Below are 27,814 nucleotides of genomic sequence, written 5' to 3'. Positions count from 1 at the left end.
AACAACACTAAGGAAATATTGGGATGGAAAAATGTCTGGTCATTTAGTTTTTTACTACGTTTGGTAAGTCGGATAAGTAAGAAAGTTGGATTATATTGGACCAAAATATATAGTCCAATCTATAATTCAAAGATGAGATACAATTAGTCCTTAACAATATCCTCTTATCCTATTTTAACATAAAAATAATCTCTCTTTTTTGTTTGTTTTTTTCTTCTCGATTTTTTGACATAAATTGATCGGTTATTGACGGTTTAGTTGGTTTTTTTGAGAGTTTCGATCGATCGATTCTTACTAACATATCTTTGACAATAACCAACCAATCAATTTGGGTTATCAGTGGTTTGATCCCGTTAATTTGGACAGACCTATATCTATATGGTCTCACTTCCCACCATTTTTTGGCTTTATAATTAATTAAATTTTTTGTTTTGTGAAGTAAGAGAAAAAAACTACATTTTATGATCGTGTGTATCGAGTATTGAACATCAATCATTTTCGTTTAATTTTGGCCCACATATTATCGATAAGCTAAGTCAGCAGAGCCACCAAACCATCCAATCAATACTTGGCCACATATAATATTCGTGTGCGTGATGGAGAGGTATATGAAACATCAATGCATTGTATATGCATGTAATATTCCTATCAAAACTTGATTTCTTGCACCAAAGATAAGGATAGGTAGATACATACATACATGTATGTATATATATATAGAGGAATTATCATATAAGGGTTCAATGTAATGATGTAAAATAATGGTATATATTTATATCATTGATTTGAAACATGTGGGACCCAAAACAATAGATCCTACTTGTCATCTCATTCATCCACAGCTTAACGAGTATCTTTATTTTACACATTTACATTAGACCCTTATATGAGAATTCTTATTAATATATATATGAGGTCATTCAAGAATACTGTCAATTATTTGAGTACCCCACAACATATGGTCTAAGCACCCACATGTAGTATATTCCTTTTGCAAACGCATATGCCACCAGCCACTTTAATTTTTTTTTTCTTCCAATTATAAGGGAAGGGGATAAGAGAGGTTCGAACTCGAGATTTCTATGAAATATCACACACTGACACACATGAGTGTCATCTGAGTTACTCATGGTTCTCCACCAGACACTTAATTGGTCATACATGCACGCGTCCCATGAACTTTGTTCATATATATTGAATAAGAAGATTGAGGATTGCGTGTGTTTGTATATATATGTAGTTGAAACTAATTAGAGGACTTACAGTGCAGTGTGTATATATATACCCAGTTTTCACTCATGCATAAATCTCGTACCTAATTAAGTACTAAAATTTCTATAGTAAATCTTATCAAAACTCTATTACTGTAAATATTATTTTATATTTACAAGCCCTCTACAATTTTTCGGACTAAACAAGCTCCTCTATTTTGTATTTTGGGCCAAACAAGTTCCTCTTACTGAATTTCATTATAACGAGACTAATATATATGGTCATTAATTTTATTAAACTTATCATTTTAAGATAAAAAAATTCCCTGTACTTCAGACAAAAGTTTAATTTAAGTTCAGCTTCGCCCAGATCATTTGGGCTTGGAATACAAAGGAGATTTTGATATGAGTCGCAATATTTAAGATATGAGGCCCATTGGATTTTATCTTTGTCCACTACTTTGGGCTTGAACTGCTGTCAAAGTTTGGTATGGCCCAAAACAGTCATAAATTAAAGGCCCAATAGCGTCATAAAAATAGTCTCAAAAAACTTTATTCCGCCTCTATAGTCTAAACCCTAGCAATCTTCTTCAAGAACTGTCCAGTGAGCGTCTCTGCAACTCCAAATTTCTACGGCCATGGAAGGTATTGAAGCAGAGGGAGTAACTGCAATGCCAGCTCTCTCTCCAGACGATGATTTTTGCGACTCGATACTTTCACGATTCTCCTCTTCCGATCAAGAGGCCCACCAGCATCTCTGCGCCGTGGTTGGTTCCATGTCTCAGACGTTCAAGGACGAGAACCTCCCCACGACTCCAGTCGCATACTTTGGGGCAGCATGTTCTTCCATGGACCGCCTCTCTTCCCAGCCTGATACGTCCCCTCTCGTGATCGAGGCTCACATGACCATTATATCCCTTGTTCTTCCTAGATTGTCGTCTGCTATTCTCAGAAAACATTGGGATTTCACATCCGCGATCGTACTACGGGTTCTTCGCTCCAATTCAGTAACTGCGGGTGCTGCCATGGCGGGAGTCAAATGCGTGGCGCAGTTGTTGATCATCAGAGACACTGTAAACTGGTCCGACGTTTCTCAGTTGTACGGGTTATTATTGGGGTTTGCAACAGATATGAACGTTAAGGTAAGCTATGCGTAGTTTGTTTTTGCTCATTGCATTTTTGATTTGAGGTCAATATATTTTCTCGTCAATAGACAGTAGTTAGAATATTGAGTATTGCAGCAGGGTTGGGTTTTTGACATCACATGTTATTCACTACTTTGTCTGTGCATCCATCTTCCTATACCACCATTGAAGAAATATGGCCTGTTAATTTGACTCTCGGATTCAGTTTTGGTAATAGCAGAATTAAAAAGGATCATCGAGATATGGTTTACTGTTAAATTATGTTTATAATATTATCATAACGATATCTTGAGAACATTAACTAAAGTGCCCCGTAATTTGTTTGTTCAGGTTGCATATCCTTGGTGCTCTTAATAAATTTCTTTTGCATTGAAAAAAAAATCTTGACCATTTTATACCAAAGTAGATTATCATTTCTATATGAAATTCTTAATATTCATCAAATTGATGTTATGGACCCTGGTGATTTTCACTTGACATGAAATATGAGAAATTAAATCATTGAAGCTGTTGGTTTACATGTTATCTTTTTTCATTAGAAAAATTAAACGATGGCTTATTTCTTTTGTGGCTGAAAGGGATCTAGATTATAGTATGTATCATGTGCATCCTAGTTTGTTGTTAGGATTTCATCTGGCTGATGATGGATGCTTCCCAAACATTTGTTGCTTCTCGATTCCATCCGTGCTGGGTTGGGAAAGGAGGAGGGGATGGGAATTGGTTTGGCAGGGGATAGTGTTTGTAGATGCTAATGCTACATTTTGAACAGGTTCGAAGGCAGTCACATTTGTGTATCAGTGAGGTCTTGCAAAGTTTTCAGCGAACATCACTGCTGGGACCTGCAAGTGAAGGTATTACAAACATATTTGAAAAGTTTCTTCTGCTTGCTGGTGGTTCAAACACAGATTCTGCTGAAGGGCACCAAGGAGCTCAAAAGGTCCTCCATGTTCTGGATGCCCTTAAAGAATGTCTTCCTCTTATGACAGTGAAGTATACCACTAGCATTCTTATGCGCTTCAAATCTCTCCTCGAATTGGGTCAACCCATTGTTTCAAGGCACATAACCAATTGCTTAAACAAAATCTGTCTCCATCCAACGTTAGAGGTTTCAGCTGAAGTGCTGCTTGACCTGTTATGCTCACTAGCTCTTTCTCTCTCCACGCATGAGACATCTGTTGATAGTATGACATTCACTGCACGCCTGCTGGATGTGGGAATTAGAAAAATTTATTCACTTAATCGACAAATTTGCATTGTGAAGCTCCCTGTTGTATTTAATGCACTCAAAGGTATTATTAGCTTTCAAGATCGTTGCCTTTTTACTGTGGGAAAACATCTGCATAGATATTTAAGGAGTTTCTCATTTTGGTTTTGGCAGATGTATTGGCATCTGAACATGAGGAAGCAATATATGCCACCACAGAGGCCTTGAAGAATTTGATAAATGACTGTGTTGATGATAGCTTGATCAACCAGGGTGCGGATCAGATGATGATGAATGCAAATACGGATACAAGAAAGTCTGGGCCACCGATAATCGAAAAGCTGTGTGTAACTATTGAGAGCTTGCTCGATTATCACTACAGTGCAGTCTGGGACATGGCATTTCGAGTGATTTCGACAATGTTTGACAAATTAGGTATTTTCCTTGCCGCTTCTGAGAATCTGAGTTGTTCTCTTCTTCTTCTTGAATTCGTATATACAGCTAGTTATTAATGGGAAGCTGAAATAATGGTCCTGTGTCAGTGCTATATTTCTTTCCAAATTTGGGGTTTGGGGCATTTGGACAGCTGGTAATGTATGAAGTGTACTCGAAAAGCTGGTTTCTGACTGCTTTTGGTTCTTCTTGCTGTCATTTCACGTTGTATATACTTGACAGTCAATCAATGCTATATTTCAGGGTATTATTCCTCATATCTGATGAGGGGGACTCTTAAAAACCTGGCTGACATGCAAAACTTGCCCGATGAAGATTTTCCATACCGAAAACAGGTATTGATAAGCTTCTATGTGAAAGTTCTTTCTAGTGTATTTTATCTGATGATATATTTGGACCAGTTTGGGGCATGGCTAGGATGATGATGACGGATCACCTTTTCTACGCCAAAACCTCTATTATTTGGAATGTCAGCATTAAACTGTGCAATAAACTTAAATAATCAAAGTCTTAGGGTCAACACTATGATGAGAATCATGTGGAATGATTTGAACACTATTTTCATACTTGGTGTGTGACTTTTTTTCAGCCTATTAATTTTTTTATGTAACTTCAATTATATGACAAATGTAGATGCTTTTTTTTGTTTCAGAGCTGTTGTTATAGTTCATATTGCGTTTTTGTGTAATTGGAGCAGAAGAGATATTGTGTGGATAAACACAAACTGTGTGTCTCGATGTCCTGATATTGCCATATCTGGAAGTATTTTTCTTATTTAAATGTCTGATTTATATTTGTGTCCTGTTTGTGTAATCTACTTCAGCTTTATCGCAAAATTCCAAATAGATTTTCTTTTTGGATTTAATATGATGTAAGATGTATATTACTTTGCTGGTAATTGCAGACATCTGGGTTTTGTGCAACAATATATTGTGTGACAGGTTATCTCACCGACTTTTTCGTGATTGTTAAGAAAACTTTTTGCATTTTACATAAAGATTTTGTGATAGCATTTACAATACATGCTCTGCTGTTATCTGAATTTTCAATTTTCTTTTTGGTTGTAATTGTTGTCTGGTTTGTGCAGCTGCATGAATGTGTTGGATCTGCACTTGGTGCAATGGGGCCTGAAACATTTTTAAGCCTTATACCACTTAAGTTGGAGGCTGATAACCTAGCTGAAGTCAATGTGTGGCTCTTTCCAATATTGAAACAGTACATAATTGGTGCAAATTTAAATTTCTATGCAGAAACAATTTTTGGTTTGGTTGGACAGTTAAGGCAGAGATCACGAAAGGTAGACACCACTGCGTGGTTGGATGATATGCTTTCACTTTCCTTTAGCACATATTAATTAATCATTACTTCTGGCAGCTTGAGCTTGAAGGACGAATTATGGCATCAAGGAGTACAGATGCACTTGTGTACTCTTTGTGGTCTTTGTTGCCTTCATTTTGCAACTACCCACTTGATACTGCTGAGAGTTTCAAGGGCATGCAGAAAGCTTTATGCAGTGCCCTTCGTGAGGAACCCGATGTTCGTGGAATAATATGCTCCAGTTTACAGGCTCTTGTTCAGCAGAATAAGAAAATCCTTGAAGAAAACACTGGTATTGTGGGTAATGAAGTTTCTGCCGCCGGCCAACGAGCAATGGCTCATTATACTCCTGAGGTTGCAGCAAGTAATTTGAATGTGCTTAAGTCATCTGCTCGTGACATTCTCTCTGTTTTGTCAAGGGTCTTACTGGAATCTACAAGAGATGATGGTGGTTGTTTACAGGTACTTTTGATTACTTGATTAACAAATATCTGCTCTTTGTTATGCGTGTTATATTTGTTTTATATGATATCGTGGCGTACACATCTTCCACTATTGTTGAAAGAGGCATTCCTCAGTCATATAAAGTGAAAAGCACCTGAAGGCCTGAAGTGAAATTCATAAAAAAATTATAGCTTTTGCATGAAATGAAATATTTTAAAAAATTCTTTATTGCATAAAAATTGACAAAAACATGTATAACATTATTCAAAATGAATATTATATAAATATTTTTTCCATTCAAAAAAACTTTATAAATATGGTTTATATTGATTTATGCGAATGTAATGTATGTATCAAGAAAAAAAATCAATGTCATTTCATAAATTTATTTCATTTTTGTTTGCTCTGTTATTTTAGGTAAGGGGGAAGAATCGAAATGGCCCCTGAACTTTGATGACTCAGTCGAGTCAGCCCCTGAACTTCATTTCGGGTCAAACAAACCCATGAACTTTGATGAATACCCTCCGTTACATGTTTATGGCACCCTCCAGCCCAACACACTCAGGGGCTTATTTGACCCAAAATAAAGTTTAGGGGCTGACTCGACTGAGTCATCAAAGTTGAGGGGCCTTTCGATTCTTCTCCCTTTTAGGCTATGTTCAATTTATTGAAGCTCTGTCTTTGTGAAAAGGGAAAAAATTGAAATTGAAAGATGCAATCCAGATAAATGCAACAGTTGCTTATGGTATATTATTTTGATCACAAGGAATCTTCGAATTTGGTTTGAGAACTTGATAGGTATATCTTAAGAATGGTGGACTTGATTTTATCATGGATATTTTTTTAGACATGTGTCCTACAACTTTCTTTTACTGACGAATATCAAAAGTGACATTCCAGCTCCAGATTTAGGTTTGAGTTATCCAGTTATTTTAAACAGTTGAATAATCCATTCTCTGGGTTGCACCCTCTTGGTGCTTTAATAAACTTTTAGCTATTCGAAAAATAAAAATAAAAGTTGAATAATCAATTGAAACTGTGTTTCAGACATTTCTAGTAGCTCATACGTTTTTTTAACGTGTTTCCTGGCCACCATCTTCAGTCCACAATCAGTGAGTTTGCCTCAGTCTCAGATAAAGAAGTAATCTCAAGGTTGTTCCAAAAGACAATGAAGAGATATTTGGAGGTCATTCAAGAGGCTAGCAAAGCAGAAAGTTCAAAAAATTATGTTTCAATGGAGATTGATGGCTCTTCAAATGATAGATCACTATTACTTTTGAGGTGGTTTTCAGTTCCCTTTTTTGTTGAATTGTCGTTTCTTTTCTTGACAGAAGTTGACATATTAAGTATGATTTTAAGGTTATGAAGTCACAAATAATTTTGTTTCAGTTATTCAATGATGTTATCATACCCACTTGACGTCTGACCTCACACTTCTTCTTTGAAGGGCTCGTCTATTTGACTTGGCAGTTTCACTTTTGCCTGGATTGAATGCTGAGGAAATTGAGCTTTTATTTAAGGCAATTAATCCTGCTTTACAGGTCCGTTAAATCTCTATATAATGTGGCTATTTGTCTTGGTTGGGGAAGAAGAAAATAACTTAAAGTTATGCGCTTGAAAAGGTGAAACTTATGGTACTGACATGTTCAGTATTCTTGAACTGCAGGATGTGGAAGGTTTAGTGCAGAAGAAGGCTTACAAAGTTCTTTCAATTATTCTTAAGGTATTTTTATATCCTTTAAATTGCTCTTGGTTTGTGTAAAACTAGTGTCACAGTTGAGTAGGATCGCCTGAGTTTGGCAAGCTGGTTTGATCTGTTGAGTTGTGTGAATTATTGTAATTCTGGTTTTAGAGGTAGTTGACAGCAGATGCACACCTTTCGGTTTTGTAGAAGAAGTGCCTTGTTTTCTTTAGATTAATAAAATAATAATTGTAGAAGACGGCTGCATTCAGCCGTCTTTTTAGCCACAGCTTCCACATATGATTTACAGAGTAGAATCTGATAAACATAACTATTTTTTTTATCTCTTTTCCCTTTCTTCTTCTGGTCAGGAATGTGATGTATTTTTGTCATCAAAGCTTGAGGAATTGCTAAGACTTATGATTGATGTGCTGCCAATGTGCCATTTTTCTGCCAAGCGTCACAGGCTGGACTGTTTGTACTTTCTTATAGTTCACGTCTCCAAGGTATTTAATATATTTGCGACTCTTTCCACCTCACACGGCCACACACCTAACGCCAAGCAACATAAGTATTTCCTCCTCACTTGCTCTGTTACACCTAATTCTGTTTCCTCATACTTTGACGGACCTTGCTTATACAGGACAACTCAGAGCAGAAGAGGCGAGACATACTAAGTTCATTCCTGACTGAAATAATACTTGCTCTAAAAGAGGTATACTATGTTATCTTCAGCACGCGGTATTTTTTAGTAACGATGTTTTTTTATTTTCCTTTTGAGCTGGTGAGTGATTATTTGTTGACTGTTCTAAACATTAAATTACCTTCTGAATTAAATACTAGACTGATGTGGGTTGATCTTGAATGAAGATTCTTCTCTATAAAATATTAGAAGTTTTCTTCTAAAGAAAAGGAAGTTGCTTTGTTTGCTGATAGACTTTTGTTTGTTTGTAGGCTAATAAAAAAACAAGGAATCGAGCTTATGATGTGCTTGTACAAATTGGTCATGCATGTGGAGATGAAGAGAATGGCGGGAACAAAGAATACTTATACCAATTTTTTAGCATGGTACTATTTTTTTATTGTTTTCAGTTTAGTTTAATATATCTTTCATTACGTCAATCATAAGTTTCCTTGCTGTATTATTGGAATGTAGCTTCTATGGCCATTTCCCCCTTCCATTTCTAACCGGGTTGATAAATTTCATCTTGAAAGTACTATATTCAGCGTGTATTTTGTTAGTTAACTATGTCAGTGCTATGATCATTTAAAAAATTTATTCATGGTTCATGCTCACAGGTAGCTGGGGGATTGGCTGGAGAGACACCGCATATGATTAGTGCTGCCATGAAAGGCTTAGCTCGCTTGGCTTATGAATTTTCTGACCTTCTTGTTACTTCTTACAAGTTGCTTCCATCTACATTTCTCCTCCTTAAGAGGAAAAACAAGGAGATTATTAAGGTTTGCCCATTGTATTTTCGTTATCTCCATCTTATTTTTTTATGCTTACCATCACTTTTCGTTTTGCCACATCTGAAGTTAATTGCTTCCTATTGTAGGCAAATTTAGGACTCTTGAAGGTTTTGGTTGCAAAATCACAGGCTGACGGTTTACAAATGCATTTGAGGAGCATGGTTGAAGGCTTGCTACAATGGCAAGATGTCTCAAAAAACCATTTCAAAGCTAAGGTTAGTTTTAAGTTTTAATGATTATGTTTTGCATCTGAACATGGATTTTTTTGTAAGTTATCTATGTTGTGCAATACTTAGCACCAGTTTACTTTGGCATTGTCTTGTATGATTACATTCCTGTTTTCTGTTTAAAGTTTGTGGAAGTTTGAGTTGATTATTCTTGTTGTTGTTACCTCGTTATATGCTGTTTCCAGTCATATTTTCGCTCAAGATTTGAGAATATGTCTTACTTTCTTTGGCCGGCATAGCACTTGAATTATATCCAAGAATTTGTGGTTTATCTTGCTCAGATATTTATTGTAGTATATTTCCTGTATCGAGGCATTGTTAATTTGAATAACTTCTGGGTTTCCATTGGAGGTTGAGAAAGTATGCTTGAGACTTATTTTTCTTTTCTCTTAATTTCATTATCTTTTCAGGTTAAGCTTCTATTGGAAATGCTTGTTCGAAAATGTGGTCTTGAAGCAGTTAGGGCTGTGATGCCTGAAGAACACATGAAGCTCCTTACTAACATAAGAAAGGTTTGATAAAGTAGAATCTTGATTAAATGCAATTCCATAACCACAAGTTTTTCTTTCCTTTCATATGGTTGTCCTCTTTTGTCAAATACAGATCAAGGAGCGGAAAGAGAAGAAACGTTCGGCTCAATCTGTGGAAACGAAGTCTCATCTATCAAAAGCAACCACATCCAGGTTTCTTTTATCTGGCTGTAACCTTGATGCCATAGCAGTATATGCGTCACTAGATACATATCCTGGCTGTTATGTGCTCATTTTTGTATTTGCTAGTAAATGAATGTTAAATTCATGCTAATCATGAATGTAAAATATTGCTATTTTCTTTTTATAAAAATGAACATGCATATTCTTGTGTCAGAGCCATTGTCTTTTTTTGACCCCCCCAACATGGTGCATCGCTTACCAGCACGTGCTTTTGGAGATACAATGTTAATGTAGTCGACATGTCACAATGAAAGTATTTGCCATTGTTATGGCTCAAATTTTTGGTCGGGCGACATTTTTTTCAAGGCTATGAGAAACCAGCCACCTTGGGGACTAAATTATACCTGTGTTGGTGGTTTACTTTTCCCGTCAATTTGATCACATTGATGATGTATGAAAACTTGCATTTGTAAGGATTCTTAGGAAGTACAGTCTGGAAGTTCTCCAAGTCATTAGTTTTTTTATTTCATGCAAATTTGGATGCTTTGTCATTTTTCATTTTGAAGAGTAAAGGCACCTCTTAATCTGTGGAGATTCTTTTTTCTTCTCCTAGGCAAAGCAAATGGAATCATACAAAGATCTTCTCTGATATTGATGATGAAGATCTCGATGACAGTGATGCAGAATATATGGATGCAGAGACTGTTTCTGGTCGACAGAGCAAAGCTTCTGCTAGACTCAAATCAAAAGCATCTTCGTTACGGTAAGTAAACCCCTTAATGCATTGAATTTTTGTGTGAGTTCGTAATTGCTGGCTTAATTGTACAAGTTTTTTTTGTCCCCGAAGTGCAAACATAAAAAAGCACACAGAAATAACTGAAAATGAACAACTTTCAACTTTTTTTTTATGTCGAAGGCTTATCATTTATGTAGATCAAAATGTCTTTTTGCAGATCTAACCATTGCATGTGCAAATTAGAGTAACTCAAACTTTTATTTTGATTTAAAATTGCTACCATTTAGGTCCAAGAGAACACGGAAAGCAGATATGAGTTTGCCTGAGGACATGTATGACCATTTGGATGGTGAACCACTTGACTTGCTTGATCGTCATAAAACAAGGTTAGCTCTTCGATCTTCTGAGAATCGCAAACGGAAAGTGGAATCTGATGATGAGCTGGAGATAGACTCTGAAGGACGTCTAATAATTCGCGAGGGAGAGAAACAGCAGAAGAAGGAAGAGCGTTCAGACCCTCATTCAGACGCTAGAAGTCACTTATCTGGCACCTCTTCTAGAAAAATGCAGAAACAGAAACGTAGGAAAACGTTAGAATCTGGGAAGGCTTACATTGGGAGTGAGTATGCTAGCAAGAAAGCACGCGGGGATGTGCGAAGGAAGGGTAAACTTGAGCCGTATGCATATTGGCCCCTTGATCGCAAGATGATGAGCCGTAGGCCAGAGCACCGAGCTGCTGCCAGGAAAGGTATGTCAACAGTCGTAAAGATGACAAAGAAGCTTGAGGGTCAAAGCGTCGCGAGTGCACTTTCCATGAAATCACGAGGCAAGTAGATGGTAATGTTGTTGTTTTCAGGATCTGAGTTGCAAGATTGTTCCCCCTTTTCTTCAGTATTGGCCTTCAATTTTTTGAATTATTTATAAGGTTTTAGACTTTAATCTATGTATGTATTCGTCCGGTAATGTATGGAAGAGCTACAGTTGAGGGAAAATTAGCTATGTGATAAAAATGAAGCAGTTTATGTAAGAAAGACGTAGCTGTTTTTCAAGTTTATTGTTGTAATCTAATTTATATTTCCCCTTTTTACTAATCTAATATTACCAATAGGATTGTGAAAGTATCCCAAGGTGGCTTCTATTTTTGGCATTTGATTTAACTAGTCAAACAGAAAATACAAATTTTATATAAAATTAATTTTTAATACATATACATATATATATATATATGTATAAGTATATATGTAGGAATAAAATTGTAATATGTTAGTATCAGTGTATTACTTACTATATATATAAAATATTATGCTTAATGCACTGAGGCTTCCATCAAAGGTGAAATTTGTGGATTTTGATAGATTCTTCTTTAGTTGAAATTTGTGAATTCATAATGTGTTGGAATGATACGACTCCAAGGTGAAATTCAATTTTTGAATTATATTGAAGTGCCTAAGTAATCTCTCAATGATTATGTTTGCCTTGGTGATAACATGTATGCTAGTTATGTTTTCTCACCAGGGTTCAATCCTCTATTCCTCTATAAAGACATGAGCTCACACATGGATTTCTATGAGTTGCCTAACATGTGTAATTTGTGGGATAATAGCAGACCCGATAGGTTTATGCATTGTGCACTCAAAGGATAGTGGTTGCGGATCCTACCGTAAAAAGAAAAAATTGCCCAAATAATCCAGCAAAATCTCACTAAGGAAATTAGGCATATATGAATATGAAGATCGAGGATCGTATGAGACTATATATGTAGTTGGAACTAATTAGAGGACTTGCAGTACCATGCATATATTTGTTCCATTATATATACACAAGTTTAACTCATGCACAAAGTCGAATCGACACTAGCTTAAAGCAGTCTTAGTTAAGGTTTTGGGCATCAGGTCGGCCCATGGGCCTAGGGTCACCATATTTCTTTAATTTTTTTTATTACTCAACCTATTAATCCAGCCCAAAATCTACACTATACTACAATCCAACCAAAAATAAGTCTCAATTTCCCTCCTCCCTCTCCTCTCCCTAATCACGCACGACATTGAGGAGGAGAAGAAGGAACTATACACAGATAAAATAGCCACCAAACACCAGGTTCAGGTTCAGGTTCGACCTTCTATAAATACACCCCTTTGTTCTTTTTCTTTCTTCTTAATCTTTTTTTGGAAACGAAAAAGAAATTTTGTTAGTTTTCACTGTTTGTAATCCCAATGTATGTTGTTGGGTTTAATTTCTCACTTTGTGAAAAAAATTATTGTAATAGGGCATTACTTTCTCGCGCTACTTTGGACATCAAAATGATTAACGCCGGTCGTGCAAAAAAATCATATATACCTAATTAATTAGTACTAATATTTCGATAGAATGTTCCATCCAACATACAATTGCACTGATTCTGTCAAGTGCAATATTATTATTATAGAGTGCAACACTCTAGCACTTTTAGTATCTATCACACACTTCCCAAACACAGATAGATACATACATACATATATACATACATCATTATCTTATACTGATTCTGACTGATTAACATTCAAGCCTTCTGAAAAATAACTTTATATGGTTTGGTGGTCAGAGCCAGATGTCGCATCCCATTCTTAACATAAAGCCCAACATCTCCACATGTAACTTTGCAGCTATCACACACAGTTGGGCAGTAAACAAGCTTATAGTCACCTCCAAACTTATCAATCTTGAACCAGTTTCCAACAGTATTGGGACCAGGGTTCCCTTCAGCTGCACCAGTTTTAATGAGCCAAGGCCCTATATCATCAGCATAGTTTTGAATCTGCCAAACTGTGGATTGTTCACAGTTCTCAACATGAGACAACTTGATGTTGAGATCAGTTGATGTGATGACAACACCATTAGAGCTGCTGACTGCAGGTGAAAACTTTAACGTTAATCCATATGATTCATCTTGCTCCTCTTGGACTACATCAACTGGGCAGCTCTCATTTGTGGAGCTCTTTAGATTGAGGCCTCCACCACTCCTATGGAAACCTGGCAAGATGTAGTATTCAACGCCAGCTTTGACCTCCTCAAAGAACAAGTCAAGTACTGGATCAGCAGCTGATGCAGCCAACACAGAGGTGGAAACAAGGGAAAACAGGAGGAGCAATGTGGATCCCATTGTTGATATCTATATTTTGTAATAGATTCTGATGTTTAGAAATGAATGCAGAATTTAAGAGCTTGTGAGTTTATATAGACCAGTTGGTATATATCAGGGGCAGAGTCGGGATGCAACAATGGGGAGAGCTACTGCATATTGATTTGTTTGAAAAAAATTTAACGAGGGTTTGGGAGTAGCACCCCCGAAATTTTTTTAGGGTTATTTATAACAATACAATTTATTAAAATGATGTTATCAATGAACCTTCATCTTGATGTTTGGTCTCATAAAGTAATATAAATGATATTAAAATATATGAAAACTAACTAAAGATCATATATAAATATATATTTACAACACATAAGTATGTTATTTAATATTAACAATAATAGAATGGATAATCTTAAGATTACTATTGTTATCTATTTTTCATTACTATTAGGTCATAAGTAGAAGGAAATTGTTCAAAATCATAGTCTAAATATACAAACATATATATACTTATTAAGAAATATATATAAAAGATACATATGTATAAGTAGCAAATTTTTTTAAAATTTTGGGGGCTACACTAGGGTGAACGGATGACATCATGAACAAGCATAATTAGAAGATATTAGTTTAAGGAGAAAGATCTTGTTTCATGGTGTAACCATAATGAAGATATGATTTGTTAGCATTGATTAGAATTTTGGTATTGGGCCGGATATATCGTGTGTGGAGTCGAAGTCTGTTGCGATGTAGTGTTTTTTGGACAAACTGTCCGGACGAGTGCTTAGACGTCCGGACGGTAGGGTATGTGAGGTGGCAAATGAGACTTACTAGAGATCTTTCCTCGAGGAAACCTAGACAAACCTTCTGGACGGTTAATGTTGGATGTAGGTCTGACGCAAGGTTAAAGGACTGGGCGTCCAGATGGCTTGAGTAAGCGTCCAGACGGTTGTCAGGGGCTGTACTATTCTTCTATAAATAGGAGACTTGTTTCTAGGTTTTAACCCTCATTTCAATTGTAAGTTTCTCTGGGTTTAGAGAGGCGGCTAAGAGAGAGTGAGTGAGTGAGAGAGAGACTAAGGTTGGGAAAACTTTGTGGTTTATCTCTTAGGTTTAATTGGGTTCAAGGTGAGAGAAAATTGAATTTATAGTTGTATAAATTTTCTACATAGTGAATTTTTTCTCTAGTTGTCTTCTGGCAAGTGCAATTCGACTATGTTTGGCCAAGAATATTCTGGCGAATGTGTAAGGAATTTCAATGGCCAAGGCTCTTTGGGAAAAGCTTGAAGAGTTGTACCAGTCGAAGGGGATTTCAAGTTGAGTGTATCTGAATGAGTAGTTTCACACACTACGGATGGTTGAAGGTACGTCAATCTCATATCACTTGAGTGTTCTCAACTGGATTGTGTCTGAATTTAAGTCTATTGGGGTGAAGATGGATGATGAAGATATAACATCGAGGTTGATTTGGTATCTTCCATCTTCCTATGAGCAAATGAAACCAATTTTGATTCATGGGAAGGAGAAAATTGTGTTTTTTGAAGTTATAGGGAAGCTATTTTCTAAGGAAAAATGACTGAGTGGTGGAGCTAAAGGTTGACCGGATACCATAGTGTTGGTGGTCAAAAACTGGAAGAAGAAGGATTCAGTGAAGACAAAATTGGAGTGTTGGAGGTGCAGTAAAAAAGGGCATCTCAAGAGGGATTGTCGACAAGCAGCTTAGGTGAAGGTAATAGTGCATTTTCAATAGAAGACGCAAATGATGCCCTCTAAAAGGGGGCATGGATATCCTCATGGTATACTACTAATGCCATGGAAAAGGATGTGTTATCAATAAAAGGGTCAATGAGTTTGCACACGAACATTGGCTTGACGGTTCAGGATGTGGTGGAAAGGATGTCAAGGGTTGAAGAACTCCCAAAAAGTCAAGCTTGGGGGTTGCTCCATAAATTTCAACAGGTTTTTCGATTGTGCCAAAAGGAAAAATTTTGAAGTGGTATACTCTTTTATGATGGAGTATGGGGAAATACAATGCATAGCGAAGGCTATGGAGGATGATTCTCGGTGTAGAGAGTTATGACTATCGGTGAAGACGGTGGTTATAGCGAGGATTAAAGGATGGTTAATGTTGGATGCAGGTTTGACGCAGTGTTAAGGGACTAGGCTTCCAGATGGCTTAAGTAAGCGTCCGGACGGTTGTTGGGGGCTGCATTATTTTTCTATAAATGAGAGTTTCAATTGTAAGTTTCTTTGGGTTTATAGAGGCGGCTGAGTAAAGATTATTCCATGCACCTCACCTGGGTTTATAGTGGCGGCTGAGTAAAGATCATTCTATGCACCCCACCTAGCTAGTGGTAAAACAAAGGTTAGATTGTTATTGTTGTTGTTGTATAGGGTAGGCTAGCAATATCAACATGATAATGTAAAGAACTCAGCATACTTGACTAAGAATATGAGCTTCTTCACATTCAGCATAAATATGATTCACTGAGACTGAGCTTTCCATTCCTAATAATTAGGTTGTAAACTATAGTATGGTATGGATTTCCATGTCCTAAAACCACCCATTATCTCTTCTTTTGAGCACAATGTTATAATTCCCTTGTATGATGGGGGAGATGAAAAATATTTTAGCTAGTGACCAATTTTTTTTTCCGATTAAGATTGTTATCTATGTGCGGTAGGCTAGCAATATCATCAATGCTTAAATGTAAGGAATTTTGACATATATAATTGAATAAAAATATGAGCTTTCATGGATTCTTAATCTAGTCGATCCCACGAAAAGATTTAGATTGTTGTTTAGATATTAATGGATACAAGGTAGGCTAGCAATATCAACAACACGATAATGTAAAAAATTCAGTGCATGTTGTAAATTCCCAGCCTACTCATATCAAGTATCAACAATATTGTCCGGTTCCCGTGGATACATCGAGCTTGCACGGTTTTGTTCTTCCTTTGGGCTTTCTCACTTAAGTGTACTTGGCTTCAAAAAAATAAGGTATTGTTTGTGGAATAGAGGGTTTGTTCTTTATAAACTATATTGAGTACCCACATCTTTTCGATGTGGGACTCTAATAGTGTAAATGACTAAGATTATTAGCTAATAATGTCTTATTGGATGAATTTTTAAGGAATCCATAAACTTGTCCTTTAGCATATACTCTTATTAATGGCTGAGGAAAGAAACCATATTAGCTTGAGGATTTCCAAGTCAAGAAACCCACTATTCTTTGCTCATAATATAATAATTCCCTTCCAAGAAAGAAGAGATGCAAATATTTTATTCAACAATTTTGCCATTCAGGTAGGCTAGCAATTTCAATGCCTTAAAAGTAAAGAATTCAGCATAATTAACTAATGAGGTTGGATTCTTTAATGGTGATCTACCTAGCTACCACACCAATAGATTAGGATTTGTTACTTTGCTATTTAATTTAATAAGATAACTTGTTGGGTTAGGACATTTTACATCATTTATATGTATTCTAACACTCCACCTCACGTGTGGACAGGACATTCCGAAGGCCCAACACATGCACAATAAACGAGACCCAACACAAGGCTCTAACGAAGGCCTACACTTGGGGCAACAACAAACACACATAAAGACCCACACTTAAGGCAACAATAAATGAGGTTTAAATTGCGCTCCAAGAGCATGTTAAGATTTGTTACTTTGTCATTCAACCCAACAAATAACTGAGATTTCGTTTTAACAGTCCCTTTCTTATTAGGTGGAGGTCAGTGTTCTGACGCAGAGCGTGGTTGAACAAAGTGATTTTGATAACAGTGACAGGGTTCTACTTGTTCAATTTACCAAAAATTGAACAAAATAGGGTTTAGAGAAACATCTCTAGTTTTTATTTCAATTCGACAAAAGCACCCTGTCTAGTGAGAGTTTACAACCTTAAATATTAGAGCAAAAACGAAAACCTAAGGAAACCCTAGTTAAATTAAAAGGAAACTCTAATTAAATAAAGAGAACAAAAAAAATTCCAAAAAACTGTTGGCCTTCCTAAAGACATGTGTCCGACCAATATCTCCTTCAACCCTCGACTTCAATTATCAAGGAAATCAAAGAATTCTTTACATTGTTAAACCAGTTTGGAATAACAAAATCAACGAATGCAACAGACACCATAGCATGGTCTTGAATAATATCAAATTTCTCCTCCATTATTTCTTCATTGATTTTTACTTGCATCAACAAATCTCCTTCATCTGGATAAACATCGAATATTGGCAACACCAGTTCCTTACCTTGTTCATCCGCGAAACAAGCTACTCCTTGTTCCTCTTCATAAAAGATTGGCATTGATGGTACATCCAATCTTTCCTTGATCTCAAGATAACTACCATAGATTGGTAATCCTTTCTCCCACTGCCTTGGACCAGGATTCGTAATGTGACCCCTTCCCCTTCCCCTTACACCTTCTACACCAAAAGGATTGTCAGAGTCATCATCAAACTCAACCTCATCTGCCTTCGACAGAATCGATGGTAGATTTTGATGAAGATGCAGCCCAGCCTCAAGCCATTGCGCGAACAACTCCGACGGCCTTATAATGGAGTTAAACTGTTAGTGTGAGTCAGTACTGAAGTTAACCTAGTAGCTGACTTGTGCATCGTACAGAAAAGTGATCGAGGGAGGAATGTAGTTAAAAAGACAGATATGGCAAAAGAGCTTACCTTGCTAATGTCAGGCCATATTTAGTCTATACAAAAGGCAGATGGAATCAAGATGAGGAAGAGAAACCAGAGCTAGAAGAACAATTCCAAACTTTAAACTGCATGCTGTAATATTGATAGATGTTCAGTCCAACATACAAATTGCACTGATTTTTTTGTCAGAGTGCAATATTATTAAAGAGTGCAGCATTCTAGCACTTATCTTACATATATTATGTATTCTATCTTACAATACATTACTTGGAGATTATTACTCCGATTAGTAAACATTCAAGCCCTCCTAAATATAAACTTAACAGGTCTCCTGCTTAGCGCCAGACGGCGTATCCCATTGTTCTTATACATGCCGAAGCTTCTGCATGGAATGTTGCAGCTGGAATTACAAACATTTGGACAGAAAACCAGTTTGTAGTCATCATTAAACTTCTCAATCTTGAACCAGTTGGCCACGGTATCAGGACCTGGATTTTTTTCAACCCCACCAACTGATACAAAATATGGTCCTTCTGATGCATTATAGCGGTCAACCTTCCACACTGGCGAGGAGACGCAGGCTGTCTTCACGCGGGAGAATTTGATGTTCAGATCAGCGGATATATATACAACCCCATTGTCGCTGTTCACTGTCGAAAATCTCACTGGATAACCAGATAACGCATCATCACGCTCTTGGATAACGTCAAGTGGACAGCTAGTATTTTCGATGCTAGCCAGCGTAAAACCTCCACCCAATTTAGGGTCCTTTGGCAAGATGTAGTAATCAAGACCAGCTTTTACCTGCTCAGAGTCCTTGTCAAGCACTGGTTCAGGATCATCCGCTGCTGCTGGTAATGGTTTTATAACAAAGGCGATGACAAGGAAAAAGAGTATTAGAAATGTAGCTTTCATTGTTTATCGTAGTAGCTTCTGATGTTTAGAAATGAATGCACAAGAGCTTGAATTTATATTGCATGTGTCAGTGGAATGCATGATGCCTAATCAGAGCTTTCGATGAGTGGTCGAGTACGTAAACAAGCATTAGAGGTTTACTTTACCTAACTAAGATCCTCAGCTCAACAAAAAGTCTCTCAGTTCATCAATTATGAAGCATTATATCCCAACTGATTTCCAAGTCAAGAAACCATCAAACCATAATAGTCTTTGTAAATCATGTTGTAATCTAAAAGCAGAGATGAAATATTTTAATGAACAACTTTCCAATTAGATCTTAATGTATATGGGATAGGCTAGCCAGCACTTTCAGCACGATAATGTAAAGAATCCAGCATAATTGACTAAGAATATGAGCTTGGCATTCAGCATAATTAACTAAGAACATGAGCTTTCCATTCCAAACAATTTCTTTCGTAAGTGCTTTAGAATATTCTCTCATAAATCGCTGAAGAAAGAAAGCGTATAAGCTTGCAGCAATCAGCCTACATATTAGCCATGACTGGTTCAGAGATAGGAGGATGAGTACCTTCTATATGTTGAATGGAAGGTGAAGAACCAAAATTCTCGTATAAACCAAAAGCCTTCGAGTTGATTAAGGTCGTCGACTATGGCATGAATTTCGAAAGTCAAGAAACTCATTGCTCTTCTTTGCGCATAATCTTGTAATTCCCTTGTATGACAATAGATAAAAAAATATGTTTTAGGGAACAACTTTCCCTTGTTTTGGTAAGTAGTGAACAAATTTCCATTAAACCCTAAACCCATTAAGGTAAGCTAGCAATTTCAGAATTTTAATGTAGAGAATTCACCGTACTTGACTAAGAATATAAGCTTGGATTCTGATGTAGATGGCAGTGACGATTTTTCTCGTGAAGAAGGAAGAGTAAGTGACAAGCCTAAGGAAGTAACCTGCATGTTAATATTGAAACAACAGAGCATTTTACTTGTAAGTTGTAACGTACCTTGAGATAAAATTATTGCAGTTCCAAACAAAAGACTTCAGCATCCAACTTCAAATTCTCAGCAATGCCCTTTAGAGCCAAGTGAAGATTTTCACAACCATGATGCATTTTACTTTCAGCAAGAAATTCTTCAACGACGCCATTGATTTGAACCCAACTACACCCAGGCTGTTTATTAACTTTTCTACCTCTCATCAGCATCCGTTTGCGCAGAGCAGCTCCCTGCCTATTTGCAGCATCTGGGTTGATGGGCATGTTTTCAATGAACTCTTTTGCTTCCTCTAAAAGGCCTGCTCGGCCAAGAAGATCTACCATGCTTCCATAACGCTTGGTTTTGGGCTCAAAACCTTAGGATTTGAAAATTTTCTTGAACAATCTCTGCCCCTAAACAAACAATCCTGCATTGCTACGAGCCATTAGAACCGACAAAAACGTCACTTCATATGAATAACTTCACCATGATCAATGGCCCCAATATCAGCACAAGCCGAGAGGACGGAAACTACTGTGATTGCTGATGACTCTACTATACCTTCAGCTTTCATTTTCTTAAAAAGCTTTTAAGTTCCTGAATCGGATTCTTGCCATGGACACAGCCACTTATCATTGCATTCCAAGCAATCAAGTCCCTCTTTGGCATTTCATCAAACATATGACGAGCCTAATACAAATCATTGCACAAACACAAACCCATTAACTAAACTCGTCCATGAAGCAATATCCTTGCTCCCCCATTTCCTTAAACACCCTCTCAGCCATTCCCACATCAACATTCCAGCTATACATATCAATCAACGCATTACCCACAAACGTGTTCACACTCAACTCCAAGCTAACAAAGCACCAACTGCAGAATGGCCATCAGGACTCGGCCCACAACGACCCAACTGTGAGAACACCAACAAAGCCTTGCCAGGAATCTTAGCCTCGAGGCAGAGATTAATGAGGCAAGGGAAGGAGACAATATCTGGATTCTGGCCATGAATGTGATGATAAAAGAGGTGGTGGTCATCTCGAAAGTGGCCAAGTTTAGTGTAGGCGTTGAGTATCTTGCATGCCAAGCCCCCCTGGTTGCTGTTGTTAAGTAAGCCTAAAGATATTGCTCAGTAAAATTTGCAAGCTCTTGCTTTTCATCACCAAGCTAAAACTATATAATGTATTTATGAGAAACTCAAATGATCTCCATTTTGCTTACAAAGGACATTGTCCATTAAAGCATCCATAACTTGTAGCCTACAAGATTGTTGGATGATAATTCCTTACAATTCTTTAAGAACAGTTATCGCTACTCGGCTATCAAATTCTACAAGGAAAATTTAATTACGCAAATTGCTTGTAGGAGGCAATTCAACTTCAATTTCCCAACTAAAGTAGATGAAGCCCCACCTAGCAACCTAAGAAAACAGGAAAAAAAAGGAAACATAGAAGAGTAATTCATACAACCGTGAGGCGAACTCTCGACATTCTCCATTCCCAGCAAGGGATTCTTCAGTAATCCTCCCATTGGATTAGCAGTCCAACTCGATTGCTTACATGCCCTTACCGGCACAAGGTACAACAGAATTTTGCAAATAACTCTGCAATACAGACGGGAAGGTCGGAATAGCCCACCATATCAATTCTACTTGTATGGAGCAAGAATGATTGATGAATTATGGCCGCCAAAACCAAAGGAATTAGACAATGCAGCCTTGATCTCCAATTTCTCTTTCTTTGGCCCCACCAGAAAACGTGTATCCTGAAATAATTATCCATGAATATGATGAAGACATTAACAAAGCATAAAGCATTACATGTAAAAAAAATTTAGAAGGGTTATAATATAAGGGCATACCACGCCGTCATCTGGATTTTCCAGGTTGATATTTGGATGGATCCATCCTGTTCTTATTGCCTAAAAGATAACCATAATATGAAGTCAACAACTTAGAAAACAGGGACGAAACAAATGAGAGAGCGCAAAACCGAGCTGCAATGTTTTGCATCTTTTCTGAAGTTGACAGAAACCAATGCACTAAGCCCACACAAAACTAGGTATCTAAAATAAAACAACTAAGTCTATACCTTCTTAATATTCGTAATCATAAAGACTTCTACAGAGCACACAAGTTTGGCATTCACCTCAAACTGCAACAGTATGTTATGGTTCCTTTAGCCTTCAAAGACAGAACAGTATATTATTTACCTGTATAGCTGCAACAGCTTCAACACCACCAGCCGCTCCTAGTAGATGACCAATCATTGATTTTGTGGAGTTCACTCTTAACTGCATATATAGAAGATGTCATCAAGCACTGCAATATTGTATAAAAGATACAAGTGGCGTACTTACAAAGAACACGAATCTAGCTTACCTCAGGATTCTGACCAAAGCAATGAAGTAGGGCTTGGTACTCTTTGAGGTCTCCAGCCGGGGTGGAAGTGGCATGTGCATTTATGTAATTTACATCTTCTCTAGCTATTCCAGCCTGAGCTAAGGCCTTTTCTATGCAGAGTATGACACCAACCCCTGTTTTTATAGGGATAAAGAGGCTTCAGTTAAAGCATAAGAGTGTATAGTTTGTAACACTACAAGACAGTCAAAAAAACATGCAGCGGAAAGCAAGAACTAAGAAAAGGAACCTGATAAAGAAATCATTGGTGATTAAAAAATATGATAGAAAGTGAACACATAATTATATATCAAATTCATGACTTCATATCAAATATAATTAACTACACATTTCAAGAAATTATCACAATATTAATGCAACATTTGAAAGCAGGACTGAATGTTTGGAATTCAAAATAATAACCACCTTTTGGACTCCACATATACACCAAACTGAGGTCATCTATAGGCACTTGTTTTTCGAGATCCTGCTATAAGTTCTATCCATATACGTTCTGACCGATAACTCATACTAGATACAGTTGTATTTTATTGGAATTGGGAGAATAACCCAAATTACTTTGACTTTACTTTTTGAATTTCTGAAGTAACTCTCATCAACTAGTACTATTCGGAAGTGAACCCTTAGGAAGTATAGCAGAAGATTAGCACACAACAAGCTAACTTACAAAGTAGCCAAACAGGAACAAATATTTGCAATGAAGCAATGCAGATTAATAGAAATAATCAAGAGAACAATTGAAAATAACTGCATGGAGAACATTACCATCAGGGTGAGGCTCGGTCATGTGATAAGCATCACAAGTGAAGCTGCCACCAAGAAATTCTGCATAGATGTTAGCACCTCGTTTCTGCAAAAAATCATACCAACACATTAAATTAATATGAGACATACAAGTAGGTTCCTGTGAGTACACATAGAAATACAATTTAAGGATTGACTACATAACTCAGGTTGTATGAAAGAATAATATAACAAAGTTTTAAAGATCATATTGAGCATACTTTAGCATGTTCTAATTCTTCTAAAAGTAGAACACCAGCTCCTTCACCCATAACAAACCCATCACGATTCTGCATACCAATAAAAACATGTCAAGTGAAGTAACACACAAGTAAACCAAGACAGTAAAGAACTAAGGCTCCAGTTAACTGCCCACAATCAACACAACATATCTATAGAAATCATGCACTAACTAGGTTGGAGGTTTTATAAATTCTAACAGTTCAGATTTACATGACCATAATCACGACTTCTTTTTCTGCAGGCACCATATAATAACATGATTTTCAACAAGGCGATCATTGCATCGACTTGCAAAAAAGAAAAAAAATTCAAGTAAAGTAACAATAAATTAGACCAGAAATTCATCGAGTAGGGTGGTAATCCAAATCAGAGTAACTCCTAGCAATTCTAACACTTCCAGAAATGATGCAGTGACTTAATTGTAATTGCATTAAGTTCTTTCAGTTCTGAAACTGAGTTTAAGAACTCCATTGTTTCTGCAGCAGTATGCATTAGAAAAACTTGAAGTCCTCTATTCTGTACCAATACTTAACAACGAAATTTTAAATATAGATAATTCTAACAACCAGTTTGATTGGCTGCAGGGACAAAACTAACAACCTTTCATTAAAAGCCAGCACATTGACACAAGATGGACTGTTTGTTGATTGGCTACTGGGACAAAACTAACAACCTTTGATTAAAAGCCAGTACACTGACACGGGATTGACTGTTTGTCGAATGATTCTTACATTCATTATTTACTTATACAAAGGATTATAAATGAGATTACCATATCCCAAGGGCGGGAAGCTTTGGAGGGATCACCATTCCTTTGTGAAAGTGCTCTGCATGCTACAAAACCTCCCAAGCCTGTATCAATTACCATCAAATAAATTAGAAATCTGAAAAAGAAAGTCAATGAATATCTAGAGATGAGTAACGAAGCAAAAAATGAGAAATCAGATACCAATTGGTATAATTGCAGCATCTGAGCCACCACAAAGCATCACATCCTGCAAGTTCTTAAAAACTTCAGAAAATAGTGTGATGCATTTTACACTCATGAATTTCACCATTTATTAAGGAAAAAGGTTTTGCTTTATCACAATAGATTAACAGAAAAACAAAACATTTCAAATGAGGAAGACAAAAAGAATTGAGGATGAGACCCACAGCTTCGCCTCTAATGATATGGTTTGCAGCGTTCAATATACAGAAGTTGCTTGTAGCACAAGCTGTAGAAATGGAGTAGTTGGGGCCCATCCAACCCTGCAATTTAATGAATAAATTGGCAGTTATTCAAATAGTCTGGTATAATTCAAAATATTTAAGTACGATTTGTAAACATGAAACTGACCAGATCCATTGCAAGCATTGCAGAACCCATATTTGTGGTGGCAAAAGGTACACAAAAAGGATTCATTTTCTTATAAGAGATCCTTAAAGCTTCAATTGCATCATTGAACACCTGTTCAATAGAGATTACCAAGAAAACAAAAATACTGTCAATGTCAAGTGGCATTGCGAAATGAATCTACTTCCTATTCTAATTTGCTAGTCAGAACTTGGAGAGCATGCAGGTAAGGCACCACAGTCTAGGCCCGAATTTCCATCATGATCCTTGGTGTAATTAAGGCGTGAGAGGCACCGAACCACTTTTTTACAGGAGAAAATGATTTATCACGATTTTACAGGTGTTTATGATAAGAAAAGCAAGAACCGCTCCTGTCATAGCAGATGCAAGCACAATCAGTGCTCTTTGATTGGATATCCCAAAGGAGTCACAAACTATTTACAGATTACATGTTGCCTTCCACTGATAAGTCGGACTAAGGCATATTCAACACCATTCTCCCTTTTCATATAAAAAAATTACCTTCATTCCACCCATTGCTGAGCCAATTAGAACACCGCACTTCGCTTTATCTAGTTCATTCATTACATCTTCAGTAATTCCACCATCTGCCAAGGCTTTCTTGCCAGCAATAAGCATGTAAAGCATGAATTTATCCATCCTCTTGGAGAGTTTTGGAGCAACCCATCCATCTGTTGAGAAAGACTTGATCTCTCCTGCTATTCTCTAGGAAATAAACCAAATCATTGAGACAACTTAGAACAGAATGCAGAGCAACCCTACAGATAAGAAAAGGTGGAGAAGGGCAAGGTATGCAGAAGAATTACCGTAGGGAACTGGGCACAGTCAAAAGTCTCTATCTCACTTATGCCACTGGCACCTTCAAGTAAATTATTGTAGAATACTTCTGGTTCATGACCAAGCGGGGTTACAACACCCATCCCAGTCACCACCACTCTTCTTTGCTTTGTAAGTGGTTTTTTCTTTGTTTCAACTTCCTTTGCAGGTTGCACAGCTACAGCCAAGACTTCCCCTGATATAAAAAATGCCAGTACGTATATAGCTTGTAAGTGGTTGCATTTAGGCAAATTTCTTCCATATCATAATTTTGGAAGCTAGAAACGATGACCCAACAAGATTCATCTATCATGAACATTGAATGCCACAGAAATGAGTCATCAAAAGACTTGGAACAAACTGAAATTTATAAGACATTTGAAGCCAAGTAGACACTGAAAACCAATAAATTAGGTCAATTTTGTACGGTAAGTCAGCCCAAAAAGCAAAGAACATACATTATTGTTTAGACTGGAATGCACAAGCATGCTGCATGATTCTGCCGCTGAATGTTTACTAATTTACTCTTTAGCAGCCATCAAAACTCAAAAGGGCGATAACATCAAGAATGCATGATCTTGGGAATTGAAGAAATAAAAAGTGTCCCACAAAGTCTACACGTGTGTGTAGAAACACAGAACTCAATTTAACCAACCAAATTGGTCAATCAGGACGCTTGATTCCAAAAGTTCTTAGATTCAAATATTTGATTAATTAACGAAAGCAAAATTCAACAACAGAATGAAGGGCAAACAATAGGCAGAATTAACTTTCTTGAAGCAACGAAAGGAGGATGAACAAGAACCAGACTAATTATTTCAATAACAGAGTTACAACAGAGCACGACATATTCACAACCAGCCCAGCTTCAAACACATCAAAAGCTCCGAAAGCATAATCCAAAAAACAAAAACACCAAAAACAAATAATAAATAAAGGAAAACCTAACGAAGAGGTATGACCAAATTGTGGGAAGTACCCGAATGGGAGGCCCGACTGAACCTTCTCTGTCTGCGATTCATAGGAACACTTTTCGATCCAAACAGTGAGGAGAACCCGTTACCAAGCGAGGAAAACCCATTAGAGCTATAGTACTCGCTGCAGGGCTCAAAAGCCAAACAAGAGCTCATCAATTCATGAAGGCTCGATCCCAAAGAAGAGCAGGATTTCAATTCACTGCCACATCTAGCAAGCAAACGCCTCTTGCGAGCCCACCGGCCGACCCTGCTGGACGATGAATGGAAAGCCTGTGGGTTGACGGAGTAGTCCTTGCCGCCGCACGAAGCGGACATGCAAGCCGCCACGAGCCACGTGCACAGCGGAGACGAGAATGAAGCAGAGAACACCATTGAAGACAGACAGACCCACAAACTCAAATCAAAAACCCAGATTGAAAAAGACGCTGATTTTTAAACCACGATTCGAAACAGCAATGCAAGGAAAAGCCAATCTAGGCATTGACTGAGATTAGTCTGAAAGAGATATGACGCCGAGCGGATGATGAGGGATTGAGAGTGAAGAAGACGAAGAGAGGAAAGAAACGGAAAACAAAGGAAAAAAAGTGGGTCGCATTCGATCTCCTCAGTCTCTCTGTCTATGGCGTATTGCGCTTGTGGAGCCGATTCAAGGAAAAAAAAACCAGGTTTTGTGCAAACAGAGTCCTGACTCTCGAACTGGATTTTGTATATTATTTATTCAAATTCAACAGTTTTTGAGAGGTGTTTTGTGTCGGTGAAAAATCAAAGGTGGCAAATGACCATCTTCTCTCATCATGTCCAAAAGACACATTTGCCCTTGCCTTTTTTCCCCTTAATTTAATTTAATTTAATTTCTACATTCTAATCATTCTAGAAGTGACTTATCAAGATATCGAGATATTTGTGATTGAAGTAGACTCCACAAATATAATGTGTCGTATCGGTGTCACGCAATGTCAATATGTACTTTGTTATGGTAATTTTGTAGCTCGTACTCTT

The 27,814-nt window shown here is 37.1% G+C and overlaps 4 protein-coding genes across 4 annotated transcripts; 1 reads left to right on the top strand and 3 right to left on the bottom strand.

Moving 5' to 3' along the window:
• The first annotated feature begins 1,762 nt into the window (after positions 1 to 1,762).
• Positions 1,763 to 11,662, top strand: LOC119993241 (RRP12-like protein). The gene is made up of 18 exons (XM_038840268.1): positions 1,763 to 2,353; positions 3,126 to 3,645; positions 3,735 to 3,995; positions 4,257 to 4,348; positions 5,101 to 5,310; positions 5,388 to 5,792; positions 6,877 to 7,055; positions 7,222 to 7,315; positions 7,441 to 7,497; positions 7,827 to 7,961; positions 8,099 to 8,170; positions 8,410 to 8,523; positions 8,755 to 8,916; positions 9,015 to 9,143; positions 9,566 to 9,667; positions 9,759 to 9,838; positions 10,422 to 10,571; positions 10,832 to 11,662. The coding sequence occupies exons 1-18, from the start codon at positions 1,850 to 1,852 to the stop codon at positions 11,376 to 11,378; spliced, it is 3,813 nt and encodes a 1,270-aa protein (XP_038696196.1). The 5' UTR covers positions 1,763 to 1,849; the 3' UTR covers positions 11,379 to 11,662.
• A 1,216-nt stretch (positions 11,663 to 12,878) lies between these two features.
• LOC119993801 (kunitz trypsin inhibitor 5-like) lies at positions 12,879 to 13,722 on the bottom strand. Its single transcript, XM_038841068.1, has one exon. The coding sequence runs from the start codon at positions 13,681 to 13,683 to the stop codon at positions 13,084 to 13,086; it is 600 nt and encodes a 199-aa protein (XP_038696996.1). The 5' UTR covers positions 13,684 to 13,722; the 3' UTR covers positions 12,879 to 13,083.
• Positions 13,723 to 18,435: 4,713 nt separating this feature from the next.
• On the bottom strand, positions 18,436 to 19,338 carry LOC119993382 (kunitz trypsin inhibitor 5-like). Its single transcript, XM_038840517.1, has one exon. The coding sequence runs from the start codon at positions 19,237 to 19,239 to the stop codon at positions 18,622 to 18,624; it is 618 nt and encodes a 205-aa protein (XP_038696445.1). The 5' UTR covers positions 19,240 to 19,338; the 3' UTR covers positions 18,436 to 18,621.
• A 2,035-nt stretch (positions 19,339 to 21,373) lies between these two features.
• Positions 21,374 to 27,520, bottom strand: LOC119993381 (3-oxoacyl-[acyl-carrier-protein] synthase II, chloroplastic-like). The gene is made up of 13 exons (XM_038840516.1): positions 26,818 to 27,520; positions 25,829 to 26,034; positions 25,524 to 25,727; positions 25,005 to 25,115; positions 24,821 to 24,916; positions 24,615 to 24,660; positions 24,438 to 24,517; positions 23,644 to 23,712; positions 23,405 to 23,489; positions 22,601 to 22,755; positions 22,432 to 22,512; positions 22,081 to 22,140; positions 21,374 to 21,984 (listed from the first exon to the last, which is right to left on the bottom strand). Exons 1-13 carry the CDS (start codon positions 27,185 to 27,187, stop codon positions 21,868 to 21,870), a joined length of 1,680 nt encoding a protein of 559 aa, XP_038696444.1. The 5' UTR covers positions 27,188 to 27,520; the 3' UTR covers positions 21,374 to 21,867.
• Between the last annotated feature and the right edge of the window lie 294 nt (positions 27,521 to 27,814).

This window comes from Tripterygium wilfordii, chromosome 23 (assembly GCF_013401445.1).
Source record: "Tripterygium wilfordii isolate XIE 37 chromosome 23, ASM1340144v1, whole genome shotgun sequence".
NCBI classification, from domain to species: Eukaryota; Viridiplantae; Streptophyta; class Magnoliopsida; order Celastrales; family Celastraceae; genus Tripterygium; species Tripterygium wilfordii.
The sequence above is the reverse complement of the archived record's forward strand: the minus strand, read 5'-3'. Positions and strand labels throughout refer to the sequence as shown.